We start from the raw sequence: 16,794 nt of genomic DNA, 5'->3' as shown, positions 1-16,794 counted from the left end.
TGTGCCCTTTGCCAGTTTTCTTCAGAGCAGTGGAAGCAAGCAGCATGGGGACAATAGTGTTTTGAATGTGTCCAACTGTTCAGAAAGTGAACATGTGTTTACACTCAAAACATCTCATGAAATGGTTTAAATTCTGACGGTATCAAATCATTCACCTCTTCACCCCTTCTATTCAAAAGGAATTACGTTTCTTTATATTTCAGTACATGTGTGTTTCAGAGGCCACTTTTAAGAGTTAAAATTTCTTCTCTTCTTATATGTTACAAATTAGCAGCACTCGCTCAGTTTAGGCGTTTTCTTTTATCATGCTCCCATGGATTTATAGCACACTGTGCTAAATTGTCTTAGTGCCTCGTATCTATCCACAGTGTTTGTGTGAGATATTGTCTTCAGAGTCTGTCTTTATGTTGCGTTTCCATGCCTAAAAACATTTCTAGCAGTGAAAATTGCTTTCCATGTGCTTTTAATTATCAGAATGGAAAATCCAACAACTTCAAAGCATAACACTGAGCAAAAGACAGACCAATGAGATACCAGAATGGAAATAGCTTAATTATTGAAGTAGTAGTATATCCAGATTTTCAAATGTAAAAAGTAAATATGTATTTTAACAGCAATAGAACTAGTAATGGTATCAGAAATATTAATAAAAGGCTGAGGTTTTGAACAGAAAAGCGTGCGGAAACATGATTGCACTAGGCCACAACATCTACAGGGAAAAAGTGATCTTTTCTGTCTTCCAGGCATCCTTGTGACTATTCCATCACCATTCCTGTGTTAGGTCTTCTGCTAGCACAGGTTTTGGGGATCATAAAATTTCATAGTTCATAAAGTCATGGATTATCCCGAGTTGGAAGGGGGACACAAAGATCATCAAGTCCCACTCCAGCTCCACACAGCACCACCCAAAATCCCAACGCTGTGTCTGAGAGCAGTGTCCAAACGCTCCTTGAACTCCAGCAGCCCATTCTGTGCCCACCACCCTCTTTCCCTGACCCCCAGCTGCCCTCCCCTGACGCAGCTCCATGCCGTTCCCTCTGGCCATCACTGTCACACAGAGCAGAGCTCAGTGCTGCCTTCTGCTCCCAGGGTACAGTTGGCCCTTTAGGCTCCAGGTTACACTGCTGCCTCATGTTCAGCCAGAGCAGCCTGATCCCTTTCTGCAGGCTGCTCTCCAGCTCTTGTCCCTAGGTCTGCATATGTATGGCTGGAGTTAACCTGTCACAGGAGTAGAATCTGTCAGAATTTGTCAGTTGCTGTTGTTTAACTTTATGCCCTTTATCTCAGTTTTTTTGCAAGGTCTCTCTACTCCTGCGGGAATAAAGAGCTCATCCCAATTTAGTGTCATCAGTGAACATGTGTATGTTTATCTTCAAGTCCTGCATTCAAGTCATTGATGACAATGCTTAGGAGAACTGCCCCTAAAAGGAGCTCCATGAAACCCCACTATTGTCTGGCTGCCAACCTGATGTAACCACATTTACCATACCACTTTAAGCCTGAGTCATCAGCAGACTAGTTGTTCATCCATGGCATTGTGCCTTTGACTACTTGTATGCTGGACATTTTGTCCAGTTCACTGAGGAGCAGGCAAGTTCTTTAGATAGCATTGCCAGCAGATTTTGACTGCAAAATCATAGTATCTAAACAGGTTACATATAAGACTAGATAGAGTTTAAAGCAAGTTTTATGAAGACAAGATTCTAGTAAAAGTATAGATATCCCTAAATAGTCACTTTTTTAAGGAATATGAATATATTTAAGGAATATATCTTTTAGTTTTTATCCAAAGGATATATGTGCAGTTTCCAAATTAACTGTTCAGGGATCACATCTGAAAATAGGAACAGGGAACTCATGTGATATATTCAGAATAACACAATACAGTACTTGGTGACAATCAACTAGTAATGTAGGTACTAAGGCATTTCATAATTTAAGTCAAACTGAATATAGAAAATGCAAACACCTTATTAGGGGGTTGATATGTAAGTTAAAGTCTATTCCGCTGTAAAGGAGGAATGACTGAGTTGATCATTCAGAATCATTAGGTACAGCTGTTCAGGTTTCTGTTTTGTGCATTTATTATTTCCTGGATTTAGAGATAGATGAATTAATGCACTTAATCACTTGTTTTCCTTTTTTACCTGGAAATGTTTCCATGTATTTTTGAATACTTGTAATGAGTTTATTTCCTTCATGAAATAACAGTTGTTGTTTCCCTTTGTTCTTTTTCATAATCTTACATATCTGCTGAATTCTGAGGAATGACTGCATGGTTGGACACAAATGCAGCAGTAATATTTAAAATAAGCTAATATTTTGTTGATGTTAAAAAAAAAAATCATTTAAATAACAAAAAGACAAAACCAAAGAACCAACCCTTAGCCAAAACTTGTAAGACTATTTTGTAAAACTTGTAAGAATATTTTCTTTTTGAACAGTTATTTTAGTGTAATCAACTCTAAAATACTTGTAAATTTTTATTGTCTGTGTGGCAGATTTGGAAGGGTAATCAGTTTCTTTCAGTACATTTATGTACATGAAATTGCTTACGCAGGTTGTGAAGAATTTATCATCACCATCTCGGATAAGATGGAATTGAAGGAAATTAAACTGAAGTTTAGATTTAGCTGATCAGACGAAAAAAGATTCAGGAGTGGTTTGGCATAAAACTTGCTATGAAACCTGTCAAATGTATTCTAAAGTTGAGTGGGTTGGCAATTTAAGGAATATATTCATCTCTTTTTTGTCTAAATTCTGATTTCAAATGGACATTAGTCATCCAGTTTTGAGTTACAGGTTCACTAGTTATAGAAAAAAGACAGAAGCTTTATGTTCTTTAAGCTCTCTGAAAATGCTCTGATGCTTGCTACTCACCAGTATATTTCTAATTAATATAACTGTCATCAGTAACTGTGATAAAACAACAAAACCATTTACTGTTTTCAGTTATAGTTGAATTGAAAATTCTTATCAATTTGTTGCAGAGAGTATAGGAGTTGTTCGAGTCTTCAGAGTCTGTGAAAGTAGAGATTTTTACAACAAGCTCTGTGGTTTAGATTGTGTTTCCAGTGACATAACTAGTTAAACGTAAACCAGATGTGCTTTGAAGTTTATTTCCAGGAATGTACAGCAAACTGTTTCAATTTTTGTTTCTGTGACATTTACAATGTACACTCATTCCTCTTAAGCAAAAAGTCTTCAAAAAAAATATATATATTTTCGTACATTTGCTTTTTACTTTAAAATATAAAACAGTATTTAAATTAAATATTTTTCTTGCTTTTTTTTTTTTTAAATGCACCTTAGAAGGTTTATGGAAACAATCTTTGGAGTTTGTTTACACTGTGCTTATGATACTTATTTGTCCTGATTCAGCAGAGCACTATTGGTGAAATACGTTCATCCTTCAGTTTTTCTTTTTTTTTTCTGAATGGTGGTTCTGAGATGTAGTCAGGGAAATATTATAAGCCTCTGAATACTCAAAAGGACTGGGTTTGGGGGAGTTGTTGGTTTGGCTCTTGTTTCTTTCTGTTCCATTTCGTTGGTTGATTTTTGCTAACATGGAGCTGAAGCGTATCACATGCAGAATGTAACAAACAAATTTTTCAAGTTTGGGGGCCCGAAGCACAGTCACAAGATCATTTTTGAAACAGCTAGAAGTTAATGCCTCCAGAAATGCATAACCTCATCCTCACTGAAGTCTGTTCTCCATATTTATAATCTGTGGTGAGAAATGGCATGGGATGAGTATTCCTTCATCTGCATCAGGACAAAGTAAATTAAGGAAAAGCATGGCTCTGGGAGACAGAGTCCCTCACACCTGATCTTGGTTATGCTTTTGATCTGCTTTTGCCATTTTCAACCCAGAGACAGGAAAGTGAACATTTGTCTGAAGGATCAGGGAGTGGCTGGCACTGACAATAGACAGGTATGAATCTCCCTATTCTTCTACATTTTTGATCAGCTGGCTGCTCAGTTTGTTTCCTTTTCTTTGTCTTTTACCAGAGAGTAAAGAACATAACCCATAAACCTATGGATGCTTTTCTCCTCTCCATCTCCATTTATTCTTGTATCTTTCAGTTTTGGGGATGCTGACTTTCACGTATGGTTCTCAGCTATTTTTTTGTAGGTTTGAGTTTCTTGTTAAATGTGAAAACCAAAAGCAGAGATGTATTTTCCTAGGGAAAAAAAAAAGATTATAAATGTAACTTGTTAATTTTCAGGGAGAATTAAAGATAGGTGTAATAACCTGATACATTTTAAATTTATAAATATGAATGATCCTAATTTTTATGCGTTTTTTATGTTCTGAATATGATTAAAGTAGTGTTTTAGATAGTAGCAGTACTACTTTCTGCTCAGTATCGTGTTTTGTCTTATGTACTGGTGCTGTATGTGCAGGTGTGTGTGTGGTGGGGCTGACAGCTGTGAAAATGATGTGACACTTTCCATGAAAATCTCCTGCTTTCATCTGTAATATTTTTAGGCAGACTTGAAGCATTTTACCTACAGTTTTCCTTGCTGGGTCTCTGACTCAGACTTCTAATCTACTTTAAAAATATCAGACAAAACACTTTATTTCCAAGAATGATTAGCTAGTAAGAAAATGTTGATCTGTGTGTTGAGAAACATGTGAATATTGTGACGACTTCTTCAAAAAACTACTGTTCCTTTATGCTACTGCAGTCTTCAGCTGTTTTTGTCCCCCCTTACTCTGAAATTGTGCTCAGATTTGGCTAAGTTGAAAGTCTAATTTTGCATTTACTCACTCAGTGGAGATATACTATATTCTTTGGTGCAAAAGCTCCAAAATTTCCATGGGGCTGCTTGTGCATGGTCCATCATGGTAACTTCTCTGAAGTTTCCGCCTTAGGTGAACAGGGAAGAGCACTGAACTGGACAGATAACCACACCTGCATAAAAGCAGAAGCATAAACGCAGAGACTGATCAAAGAGCCCTCTGGCCCATTGCTAACTAAAAAAGAGCAAGTACAGAGCATTACTTTCCAGAAACACTCTGAACCGCTGTGATTCCAAAGTAGGATCTTTCCATTAATAACTGTCTATGGATTTCTGTTCAATAAGTTGTCCAGATTGATGTTGATTCATGAAAGTTTCCAACATCCCAGGGAGAGGTTTTCCAATTTCTCAACTCATTGTGTAAATGTTTGTTTAGTTGTTTGGCTAGCAGCTAGCTTCACTGGCTGTCCCTTTGTTCTTGCAATGCAAGTGATGGTGACATGTTGATGCTTTTGACTGGGAGCAACTATGTGTATCTTCTGTATAGTCCGCTTTCCCTTCCTTTCTTCCCCTGTACTGAGAACTATTCAACATACAGTGCTTTAAAGATTATCTCTATGCCTCGCTGTGATCTGTTTTTAATGTTGGGAATATTTGGTTTCCCTGTGAAAGCAGCAGATATTACTCTCTGCTACCAGGTATTGCTGGCTAGGAAAAGATAGGGAAACTAGGGAGGCAGGAAACGTACCCTAGATTGTAAAACTTGAGGTAATAAAGTGTGAAATGTATTTACAGGGAGGGGAAGGGGTGCAGAGCAGATAAACGTTTTCCAGATTGCCAGCTGGAATACAGAGGTGCTTAGCATTTGCTCTGTACAAACTATCTGGCTTCTGCAGATCTTACATGATTACCTCCGTGCTGTGTTGGTACGTGACGAATGCAAAGCCTGTCCTGGCCCCACATGTTTGCATACACTGTTGTTGTACTCTTCAGCAAGCTGGAGTGGGCTGTGATCTGTTAAAATAAAACCTGAGATAACACAACCAACTTTATCTAAGCAGGCTGTCTGCGAAGAAAAGTGGAAGCTATGCCTGTTGTGGCATCAGGCAGATGTCTGTTCGGGACTGGCAGCTCTGGAGGAGCAATGCAGGGACAGCATTATTGGTAGCGTGGGATTTAGCAGCTCAGGATTAGTACAGCAGTTAGCCCTGTGTAGGAAGTCCTAAACACAATTGCTTGATATGGTAAAGGCTCCTGGATCTCGTGTCTGCATCTGTGTAAGCTGGCTAACACATAAGGCGGAGAGTAGATTTTAGTCTTTTGCTGCTCAAAAAACTTGCTGTCATTCAAAGACAAGTCTATTTACTGTTTGTAGGCAAGTAATTCCATTAAGTAAAGAAACTGTGAAAATTGGCCTTTCAGTTAGCTTCTTGGCTTGGATGTGAAGAGGGAGATGACTCAGTTTCCTGAGCATTTCTGAGTGTTTTCAGTCTCTTTGTTTCTTTCCTCGTCCTCCCGTATATATCCTTTGGTGAGTATTCTGAACGATTCCTACAACCCCATAAACGTCTCAAGATTCCTTCATGGAATCTTCCTCCAGGTCTAGTGAAATGACAGCTTGATCCCTCTTGGCACACTGAATAGCAAATGGTACCTTTTGCATGATTTCTGACCAATGAGCAGGGTGCTACAGTCTGTTGATACTACTAATGTTACTGGTGCTTCATACATCCTGTGTTAATTTATAATTAATTTTTGTGTATCAACATGACATTATTCTTTGGACAGTACTAGCAAACATAAGTGTGCACTAGCAATTTTATTTCAGGCCTGACAGAGAAACTGTCTGGTTAGATTAGAACGTATGACTTGATTAGAGATCCAGATAAAAAAAAATTGAACTGGTTGAGTTTAGGAAAAAGTAGTGGATATGCATCTGCAACTGTTCTTTGAAAAAATTTGCTGGTATTGTTTTAATCTTAGAATTGATTTGACTTTAAATAATAATTAAAAAAAAAAAAAACCAGCAAATAATACTGTCTGCAGGGGTCCTATTCTTTTATATGAGCCAGCTTAAAAAATTCATACGGGCAATAAATAGAAGGAGTTAGGGGATAGGGGAAAGCACCATTTACGCTATACAAGTTTCTACTCCTATTTCTTGAATACTTTCCAGAGCTACAGAATTGCAGCCAGCATTGGAATATTTTGATTCTGACAGGGTTTTCTTAATTCTTCCAAAGCCTTATGGAGCCATAAATGACAGAAACAATAAGACTTTTGTTTGTGCACAGCGTGTTGTGGCTAGGGATGCATTGCTTTCCATGATGAAAGAATTTTGATTTCTCACAAGGCTGTTACAATTTATGCTGGAAAATTTTATATTCCACGTTCTTGGAAACCCTTGTCTTTGGAGGAAACACTCATTTAATTAATGCTTTCAAAATATGCATTCCTATACTCATGTACATAAATGCTAACTGTCTGTCTTCGTCTTTTATATGTCATGCTTCAAAAAGACAGACAGGAAGACAGGCAGACAAAGAAAAAAAGAAAGGAGGGAAAAAATACATATACCAGACTTTCTTGGCAAAACGATCCACAGCAGCATTGATGCTCCTTATTTTATTATTTTTTTTCCCAGAAGCACATTACTGTTCTAACAGTGTCTTTTCTTTCTGGATTATAGATATAAATGAATGTGAAAGCAGCCCATGTGTCAATGGTGCCTGCAGGAACAATCTTGGATCTTTCAGTTGTGAATGTTCACCTGGCAGCAAGCTGGACTCTACAGGACTGATCTGCATCGGTGGGTCTTCCCTTGTGTTTTGCTGTTGTTGCTGTTGTTTTTTTTATCTGTTTTTCTTACTAATTAAAAACAAACAAAACCAAAAATAAACATTTAGAGCGTTGATTAAATCAGCAAGAAATTAATGTATTTTCCTCCTGCAGTAGACTGCATGTATAGTTGCGTAAGACCAAACAAATCCATACCAATAGGATTGATTCCATGGAAGCAGAAGAATGTTAAGGAATTATTGTCATTCTTACAAAAGATAAGATATGAGTAAAACTGTAGGTAGTAAGGCTAATAACTGAAAAATTGTAAAGCCGAAATACCCTTTCAATTTTTTGTCCTCTATATATTTGAGACAAGAGAGTAAAACTGGACCAACATCTACTCAAATGGTGATACGAAAGCTCCCGACTTTTAGGATTCATGGCATTCTTCATAAACTGTGAAGATTACTTTTCCTACCTATCAAGAAATAGTGATGTTTGCCTTACAGCACAATCCTTACCTCTATTGTAGAAAGCTGCTAAAGGAGAGTAAAACATATGAAAATTTGTCAGGATCCCTGTCCCTGGAGGAAACATGAGTATTGTGTCGTGTATTTATGCAAGACATATATGCATAAAAAATAATGTAACATAAATACTGTTAGCATCCTTGGAGGTTTTCTTTTGCATTGAAAAAAAGCAGAGCATAGCACAGATTTTATCAGAGCTAGCAGCAACAGTTGCCTGCAAGATGTTATTCCCATTATCTCTGGAAGCCATTCTCTTTTCTTTTCTTGTCTTTCCAAGAAGATTCAAAGGGCTAAACACATCGGCACTCCTCAGTTGCTCAAAAGCTGCCATTTGTGTAACATAATTGAATTTATTGTAGGATATGTTGGATAATTTGGATTGGAGTGTCATTAACAATGCGATGATGCTTAGTTTAAATGTTTCTTCTATTTTAAGATAGATTTGTCTGGTGTTCTTGATTCAACTTTGTTGCCGTGCCAAGACTTTCTTAAGATTGGAAAGTTAATGTAAAGACTGCAGTTTCTTTTTAATGAAGGCATCTATCTGTGCCTTGATTTGTTTTTTTAAGTGAATATTACTTTTCACCTAAGCCTTCTCCTAGCCTTTCACTCAGGTTTTTAGGGGTAGTGCCACCACCTTTGACCTGTACAGTTTAGTATTCTGCTTGTTCCATTTCACATTGTGCTGATATCTTGACGTGACCACTTTAACCTGTGCTTAATTTTGTTGTGTTCTGGCATCCAAAGGTATTCTGAGTTCATTAAGGGCTTAATTATAACAATGTTCCTGATTTACTTTGCAAATTTTTTCCATTGGGATGACTAGAGTGTGAGGTACTATTTAGCCTGAGTAGTATTTGTAAATAATGTAAAATAAATAATACAAATACTTGAATAGTCAAATAAAAAGGGAAGGATAGGAGCTACCTTATTCTGTAGGCCTAATTGTTACTCATTCTTGTTGATCAGCATTCTCTCTGGAAGAGTTTTCTGTACTACAGGTGAGAATATGTCAGGACAGAAGTGTCAGTACAGCTCATGTAAGAAATACATTTTTATAGAGATAGAATCAATTTATATTCTCCTACCTTGGCAAAACTTCCACTGGAATTGGTAGTGATGGGAGAAGGGTAGACTAAATTACTGGAAGGTGAGTAAGGGTTTGAGATTACAGGTTTGTGTTTTCACTGTTATCTTGTGGACTCAGGTCAGACCTATGACAATCCTCGAGAAGCATTGTGGCTGGCACATGCTCTCTTCTCGGTTTCTGAAGACAAAACTTGTCTTTTCTGGTTCCTTTGCCTGATCTGCTCAGCCTTAATGCTGAAGAGCCAGGTGCCTTGAGCCATTTGCGTCTGTATTGCATGCAGAAATTCTGCTAAGATATAAGTCATTTGTCTCTTTCTGTCAACTTCCCTGTGCAGAGGGAAAATGACTTGTCACAGTAAGAGCAAGAATTCAAGTCACAACATTTGGCTCAAACTTCCAGCAAATTAGGGTTGTTAGTGTAGCCTTTACAGTAAAAGCTTTCAGCGAGAAAGTTGATATATTATGCATTTGTTTTGCTGTATAACTCTCTGCCTGTTGTATTAAGGCTACTCCTATTTTAAAGGAGGAAAGAAATAGAACTGTTTTGAAATACATCTGTTGGTTTTACCACTGCTGCATTGCTATTTTTGGGAATTGCTTGTATAGTGGGTGTACTGCCATTTGTGCTGTTTGAAATATACATTTAATATATGATTTTAATGAATATTTAGTCAATGTTTTTGGAATTCATATAGCACACAGCCTGTAGGCTGCCATCTGCCTGTAGTATGCATATATTCTTCTTCAAGTCAGAATCAAAGAGATGCAAGTAGCAGAAAGAATGCTTTGATGCTGAATAATATATTATAAAAAATGTTTTTTTTTCACCAAAGCAAAAGTCACAGTGACTGCCCTTTGTAAATTTTGTCTGGCCAAGAGAGGTTGTGTAAAATAAATGAAATTAACACACAACCAGAAAAAAAGATGAGACAAGCAGACTTCAGCAGGATAATGCAGATGCAGCTGGTGTGAAGAAAGTCATCTGCTAATACGTGTAGTTAAAATTATTCTTTGAGATACTATTTTGACTTTTTGATCATGTAAAGCTGGTTACTAAAAATGTGCAATATCATGCTCAAATGATTGCTAATCAATGAAGCAATATAAACATTTACATTTTGACAAAATAAAGTAGGTATATCAACATAAGGCCAGCAAGCTGGGTGTAGCATGAGATAGATTCAGGCTGGGCGTTAGGAAATACTACTTTTCTGAAAGAGTGGTCAGGCACTGGAATGGGCTGCCCAGGGAGGTGGTGGAGTCACCGACCCTGGGGGTGTTCAAGGAACGTTTGGATTTTGTGTTGAGGGACGTGGTTTATTGAGAGCTATTGGTGATGGGTGGATGGTTGGACTGGGTGATCTTGTGGATCTTTTCTTGGTGATTCTATGATTCTACGATAGTTAGAGACTTTCATCCTTCCTGTCTCAAGGCCCTGAATTTGGGACATTTGATCAGAAAGCACATACCCATCCCATAGTAGGTCAAGAGCAGATCTAGGAAGTCACTTCATAAGTTATGTCTTCCTTTGGTCTTGTAATGTTATCCCTAGTTTGTTGGATAAAGGATGATAAAGGATTAGAAAAAATGATTTTTTCCATGATCCTTTGTCCTTCATTGATTTGTAACATTGTACCCTACATTTTTTGAGACCAATGGTAATCTAAATAATATGACTCTTAAAATTGATTGTTTATGAATTAAATTTTCCAGTTTCTAGAACCAGTTTCCAGAACTGGTTCCAGGAACATTCTTGCACAAGCTTTTCTTTTTCTGTTATATTACACAAACAATGGTTGTGCTCTCAGCATTCTGCATAATTTTCTAATACCAGTTTTGTAGAAAAGTTCAAGTTTTTTAAAGAAAAAAAATTCTGGAGCATATTCATAGAATCATAGAATCATAGAATCACCAAGGCTGGAAAAGACCTAAAAGATCATCCAGTCCAACCGTTCACCTATTCCCAATAGCTCCCACTAAACCATACGCAGAATCAGAATCACAAGGTTGGAAACGACCTGCAAGATCATCCAGTCCAACCACCCTCCCATTCCTATCAGTGCCACAAGCTACTAAACCATCTCTCGTAGCTCCTCATCCAGATGCCTCTTGAACACTGCCAGGGATGGCGACTCCACCACCTCCCTGGGCAGGCCATTCCAGTGCCTGACCACCCTCTGAGAGAAAAAGTTTCTCCTAATATCCAACCTAAACCTCCTCTGGTATAACTTCTTGCCATTTCCTCGGGTCCTACTATTTGCCTGGGAGAAGAGGCCAGACCCATTTGCACCACAACCTCCCTTCAGGAAGTTGTAGAGTGCAATGAGGTCTCCCCTGAGCCTCCTCTTCTCCAGGCTGAACAATCCCAGCTCCCTCAGCCTCTCCTCATAAGATTTGTGCTCCAGACCCCTCACCAGTTTCATTGCCCTTCTCTGGACACGCTCCAGGGCCTCAATGTCTTTCTTGTAGTGAGGGGCCCAAAACTGAACACAGTACTCAAGGTGCGGCCTCACCAGTGCTGAGTACAGGGGATGCTCACCTCCCTGCTCCTGCTGGCCACACTATTTCTAATGCAGGCCAGGATGCCGTTGGCCCTCTTGGCCACTTGGGCACACTGTTGGCTCATGTTCAGCCGAGCATCAACCAACACCCCCAGGTCCCTTTCCTCTTCCTTATTGCTCCTAAGTATGAGCTCTGAGTAATACCAATCAACAGCACCTAATAGATAGTCTGACTTTCTGTATGTAAATTATACATAAACCTTTAAAACCAATTCCTATTCATCTTGCATTAATTGTCTTGTTACGTTAACCTAAGCCATTTGCTTAGTTTTGAACTATGGGTATGTGCATGCTGTTAAACTCCATCCAGGCTGTCTTCCAAATCTGGCTTAGATCTTTACAGACGGCTTTTTAACTATCCAATCACAAAGATTGTAGTGTGCTTTAAGAATTTTGGTCTCTTTTAAATATAATAGCATAAAAATACTGAACCAAAGTATTTTACTTTCAAAAATTCATATTCGATTTAGGATCTAACTTATATTTTAAAAAGTGAATTGTGCACTGAAAGCATGGTTGTTTTGAATTGAAGACTTGGGTACCTAAAAGAGAATTTGAGACAATTTCAGGCAGCAGAGTTTACGCTGGTAGACCTTTGCTAGCTGTAAGACCTGTACTGTAGATTGCCTCAAGGGGTACAGTCTATCACTCATTTTTGGTGATAGTGCTGTCTATATCCTCTGCTTCTAAAACAAAAAATGTACAAAATGACTCAAGTGGAAGATCCTACTTTCAGAAGACAGACTGTGCTCTCTTTGTACTGTGTCTGCCAGTGGCATTATGAGATGTCAGCTCTTCCTGCTGTGACAGTTCCATATTGTTTCTGTTGTGCTGCAGATAGCCTGAAGGGGACTTGCTGGCTTAATATCCAGGACAGTCGCTGTGAAGTCAACATCAATGGTGCTACACTGAAATCTGAATGCTGTGCTACTTTAGGAGCAGCTTGGGGCAGCCCATGTGAGCGGTGTGAATTAGGTATGCTATTACGCTTTCATATTCTGTGTCTTTTGGGAGAAAAGTGAGTGTAGCACCAGAAGAATTCTCACTTTTTTTTTTTTTTTTCAGTTAAAACAAACAAAAACATTATGAATTGAGAATGTTTCCTGTAGCATCTTTTGTAATCTCCACCATCAGATACCATTCTAACTTTGAGACTGTGAGGAAATAATATTTGAGTGGATTCCTGAGTTGTTCTCCACAAGTATAATGCACTAGGATAGCTTGAAATAAGGACTAAAAAAATAAAGTGAAATACCTGTTAAAAATCTTGAAGGCCTTTTATTCTGTGGGCTGTTAACACTCATCCCAGCTATTTTCAAACACATTGCTTATGTATCTCTATTGACTGTAGTAGTACTAGTATTAGATCACGAGTTTAAGGGTAGACATTGGAAGTAGGAACGTTAATATGTACTGTGTTTTGTGGAGAATATGTTGCGCCACAGTCTTGCCCCAAGGTTTGAATAAAACCACTGGAGACTGAACCAATGTCATGACATTTTAGCCTGTGGTTCTTAATTGAAACAATAACTGTGGGCAGATCTGTCAGATCTAATAAGCATGGTGCAAACAGCATCCAGCAGTGCTTTTAACTGTGCAGTGGAGCATCGAGCAGAGATACTGCTTTGGAGTACAGGAAGCAACATGGTGAGTTTAGGCTTATAGAACTAATCAAAGACTCATTAATCTCGAGCACTCATTAGCTTAGATGAGTACATCTGGCCATTTAATTTATTTTCTTTAACTTTCTAGATTTCAGCAATCTTGCATGTCTCTACATCATTCTGCATTTTACATACATATCCTAAAATAACATCTTTGCTCAGATGCTTTGTAAAGCTACAGGGGAAAAACACACACCAAAAGAAACCCAAAAAAAACAAACAAACAAAAAAACCAAACAAAACTACACAAAAAAAACCCCATAACTCTTTGATGATAACTGGCATCACTAAGCTTTAAATCCTGTAGCCTTACAGGATATGTACCTTTCATCTACATCTGAGTGCTGAGATTCATCTCATTCTGTCCCTGGTAGTGGAAAGCACAACAAAGTAACTATGTAACATTTAATTTCCTCAGTTATTATTTGTTCTAAGTAAAACATATGAGTCAGTAGTCTTTTTCATTGAGGCTAAATCACTTGCTACGTTATACAGTCAAACTTAGATAATGTAGGAAAACTGCAAAAATACTTTTTATTCTATATTGCTTACTCTCATGTGTCATTCTGAAGCAGTGATGCATCTTTTTTGCTTGATTCCAGACACAGCTTGTTCAAGAGGATTTGCCAGAGTTAAGGGTGTTACCTGTGAAGGTAAAGTTTTTTGTTTCTTTTCACTCGTTTTTCTCTCAGAAAACAAATGAGAGGGTGAGCTGTAATCATACTAATTTTAGAGCTGCTATCAATTAATAACTGTTGGGAACTTAGTACTTAACACTGCTGGAGAATGTCAAAATGGTACAAAAAGGATGGAAGTGCTCCTTCATAATACATTTAATTGTTTTTCATTCTCTCATCCACAAACATTTTGTCTTACTTAGAGAATGTGGTATCTTAATGTCCTGTGTCTTATCATCTCATAAGTTTCCCTTGGGTGAGAGGGAGCCAGATGCTTGTTCAGATCCTAATACAGCATGAGTGAAACTGCTGTGCTTTCTTTTGTACAGCTGAAGTTCTCAGTAAAGTTGTCACTATCTCCTTGCTGGAATTAGCATACATTCTGAAACTTCTTTCATCCCTTCACTTTACCAACAGATGTAAATGAGTGTGATGTTTTTCCTGGAGTTTGTCCCAATGGACGATGTGTTAACAGTAGGGGCTCATTTCATTGTGAATGCCCAGAAGGACTGACGCTGGATGGAACAGGGCGAGTGTGTTTGGGTAAGAACATAGTCAACTTTGGCAGCCTTTTAGCTGTGTTTAATAACTGTCTGAAATAAATCTTAAAGGAATAAGAAGGGACATTTGGTCTGTTTTCTGAACAGCTGGCTTTAAGTGTATGTTTTAGTTTATGTGTGGATTGCTTGGATTTCAGATACCTATTCACTTCAGGGAAGAGTTAGGGAATATGAATGTTGGTGATGTGACAGGTTTTGCCCTCACTGCAGTCAATAGCTTTTACTAGAGTGTTGCCCTTAATGTAATTCACATTGCCCAGTCTGACTCACTGTGAGGTAGGCAATAAGCAGTTTGCTGGCCAGCGAGGGCCTTGTAATGGATAATGACTTGTTCTTTTCTCTATCTACTCATTTTATGACATTAAGGTACTATCCTGTAGCAGAAATATGCAGACTGAAATTGATTTGTTTGAAAGTAAGTAAAATGGGTGTAGGTAAAATTAAGACTTCATCTTTGTTGTGCACGACCAAACATGATGTCAGTGAAGACATAATATCCTGGTTTTATGTATAAAAAGTATTACAGTCTGTATATAAGTTAAAGGAAACAAAAATATGCTGTAGCAAGTATAGTTAATGTTATTAGTCTGTTAATGGAAGTGCATGAATGAGATCTGATAGTGCTTTTTACAGTCACAAGTTTTATAAAATGTTACATTGCTACACGTTTCTGTAGCATCTAAGTTATCCTAATAACACAACATTGCCTGACAGTGAATGTACTTGGTCTTCTTTTCCTTTCCTTTTTAGCTGGATGTTCTATAATATCCTGAAAGAATTTTTATTTTTTACATCTGATAAGCTGTGAAATCCAAATTCAGATTGCACAAAATGTTTACATGGTTTTAAACAAGCTACATTTCATAATTTAGAATGATATTTATCTATAAGACTATGGGAAAAAACAGAGATAGTTTTGTTGTGATTTGTAATGTATCCTAAAAAGTGCAGGTCGGCTTTAAATGAAATTATGCTAAACACACCTTCTCCATCTATGGATTCAGCTTTTTTGCAGTACAACTTTTCAAATTGTCCTTTTGAAATCTTTAAAAATCAGTAGTCAGAGATGAAAAAGATGAAAGTAAGGGAACTGAATACTTAAAAGATTCTGGAATTTGTTAATTTTTTACCCTTTTTAAGGACTATAAAAATATAATTACTGACAGCATTTGATTTCTTTTGTGAAAACAGAACAGAACAATTACAATTTTTGAGCCCTTGCTTCACTTCGGTCAAGAATTTGGCTGTTCTAACCCATATTTTCTATTTCAGTGGTATTCTTATTCCCCGAGATTCAAGTTTAAGCAATAGTTCTCCTTCAGTTGTTCTGCTGTTTATCAGTAGCTGATACAAACAGTTACCAGGTTGTGTTTTGTTGCTGCTGCTGATTTCTAAAATACGAATGCAGCTCTAGAGACGTTTTTTAAAATGAGAAATTTGAAAATAAACAGATGTAAATTCTCAGCATAAAAGTTCTCTTAGAAAAAAGAAATAATTCAAAACAAAGTCCACCAAGATGCATATTCTGTTTCTCCTGCTAGGCTTTACTTCTTTTTTTTTATCCCATACTTATCAGTTCTCTTTTCAGCCGCTGTCATCTGTGGCCTTCAATCCTATATTACTTCTAAGTGAGAAACTTCGTAAGAAGAGGTGGTTGCAACAATGGAGTTGTTTTCAGGCAGTGCACAGAATTCCTTTACCCTCAAATCCATTTTTTCTTCTCCTATTTCAGTGAAAGAATATCCTTCTACATTACAAGATATGTGCTTTCTCCTATGCTGCATAAGCACCGTGGCATATATTTCTCAAGTGCTTTGTTTTCTGCAGAGTCCACTGGAATGATTTTAGTGATAACAAGTATTTATTAGAATTATGTTTGCTGAATCTGTTGAAGTGAAAATAAATATTATATTGATATGAGGAGCTTTGCAGGAAACCATAAATATACTTTAAACAATTTCCATTTCTTATACTTCTGAATTGTTTACCCTAGGATGTGTATAAGGTCATTCATATTGGAAAATGGTGGAAGACGTGTAGAGAAAATAGTTCAGCAGATCTTTCATGTTGTTTTTTTAAATAATGCATTTTCTCCAAAGCTTTTTGTGCTAAGTAAATAAAAGTGTTGTGTTAGGTTTCCTAAAGCCTAATTTCAAGTTCAGTGTGTCATATCAAATATTCTGTCT

The 16,794-nt window shown here is 37.4% G+C and overlaps 1 protein-coding gene across 3 annotated transcripts in view; it reads left to right on the top strand.

The window, feature by feature from the left end:
• Nucleotides 1-16,794, top strand: part of FBN2 (fibrillin 2) — a 160,453-nt gene that overhangs the window by 83,214 nt on the left and 60,445 nt on the right. For all 3 annotated transcript variants that reach the window (XM_042866234.1, XM_042866233.1, XM_042866235.1), the window contains 4 exons: nt 7,436-7,555; nt 12,545-12,682; nt 13,974-14,024; nt 14,466-14,591. In XM_042866234.1, coding sequence (XP_042722168.1) covers nt 7,436-7,555; nt 12,545-12,682; nt 13,974-14,024; nt 14,466-14,591 — 435 coding nt within the window. The remainder of the gene's footprint in view (nt 1-7,435; nt 7,556-12,544; nt 12,683-13,973; nt 14,025-14,465; nt 14,592-16,794) is intronic.

Source organism: Lagopus leucura, unplaced genomic scaffold (genome assembly GCF_019238085.1).
Source record: "Lagopus leucura isolate 7727_CA_CO unplaced genomic scaffold, USGS_WTPT01 Super-Scaffold_810, whole genome shotgun sequence".
Classification (NCBI taxonomy): domain Eukaryota; kingdom Metazoa; phylum Chordata; class Aves; order Galliformes; family Phasianidae; genus Lagopus; species Lagopus leucura.
The sequence above is the reverse complement of the archived record's forward strand: the minus strand, read 5'-3'. Positions and strand labels throughout refer to the sequence as shown.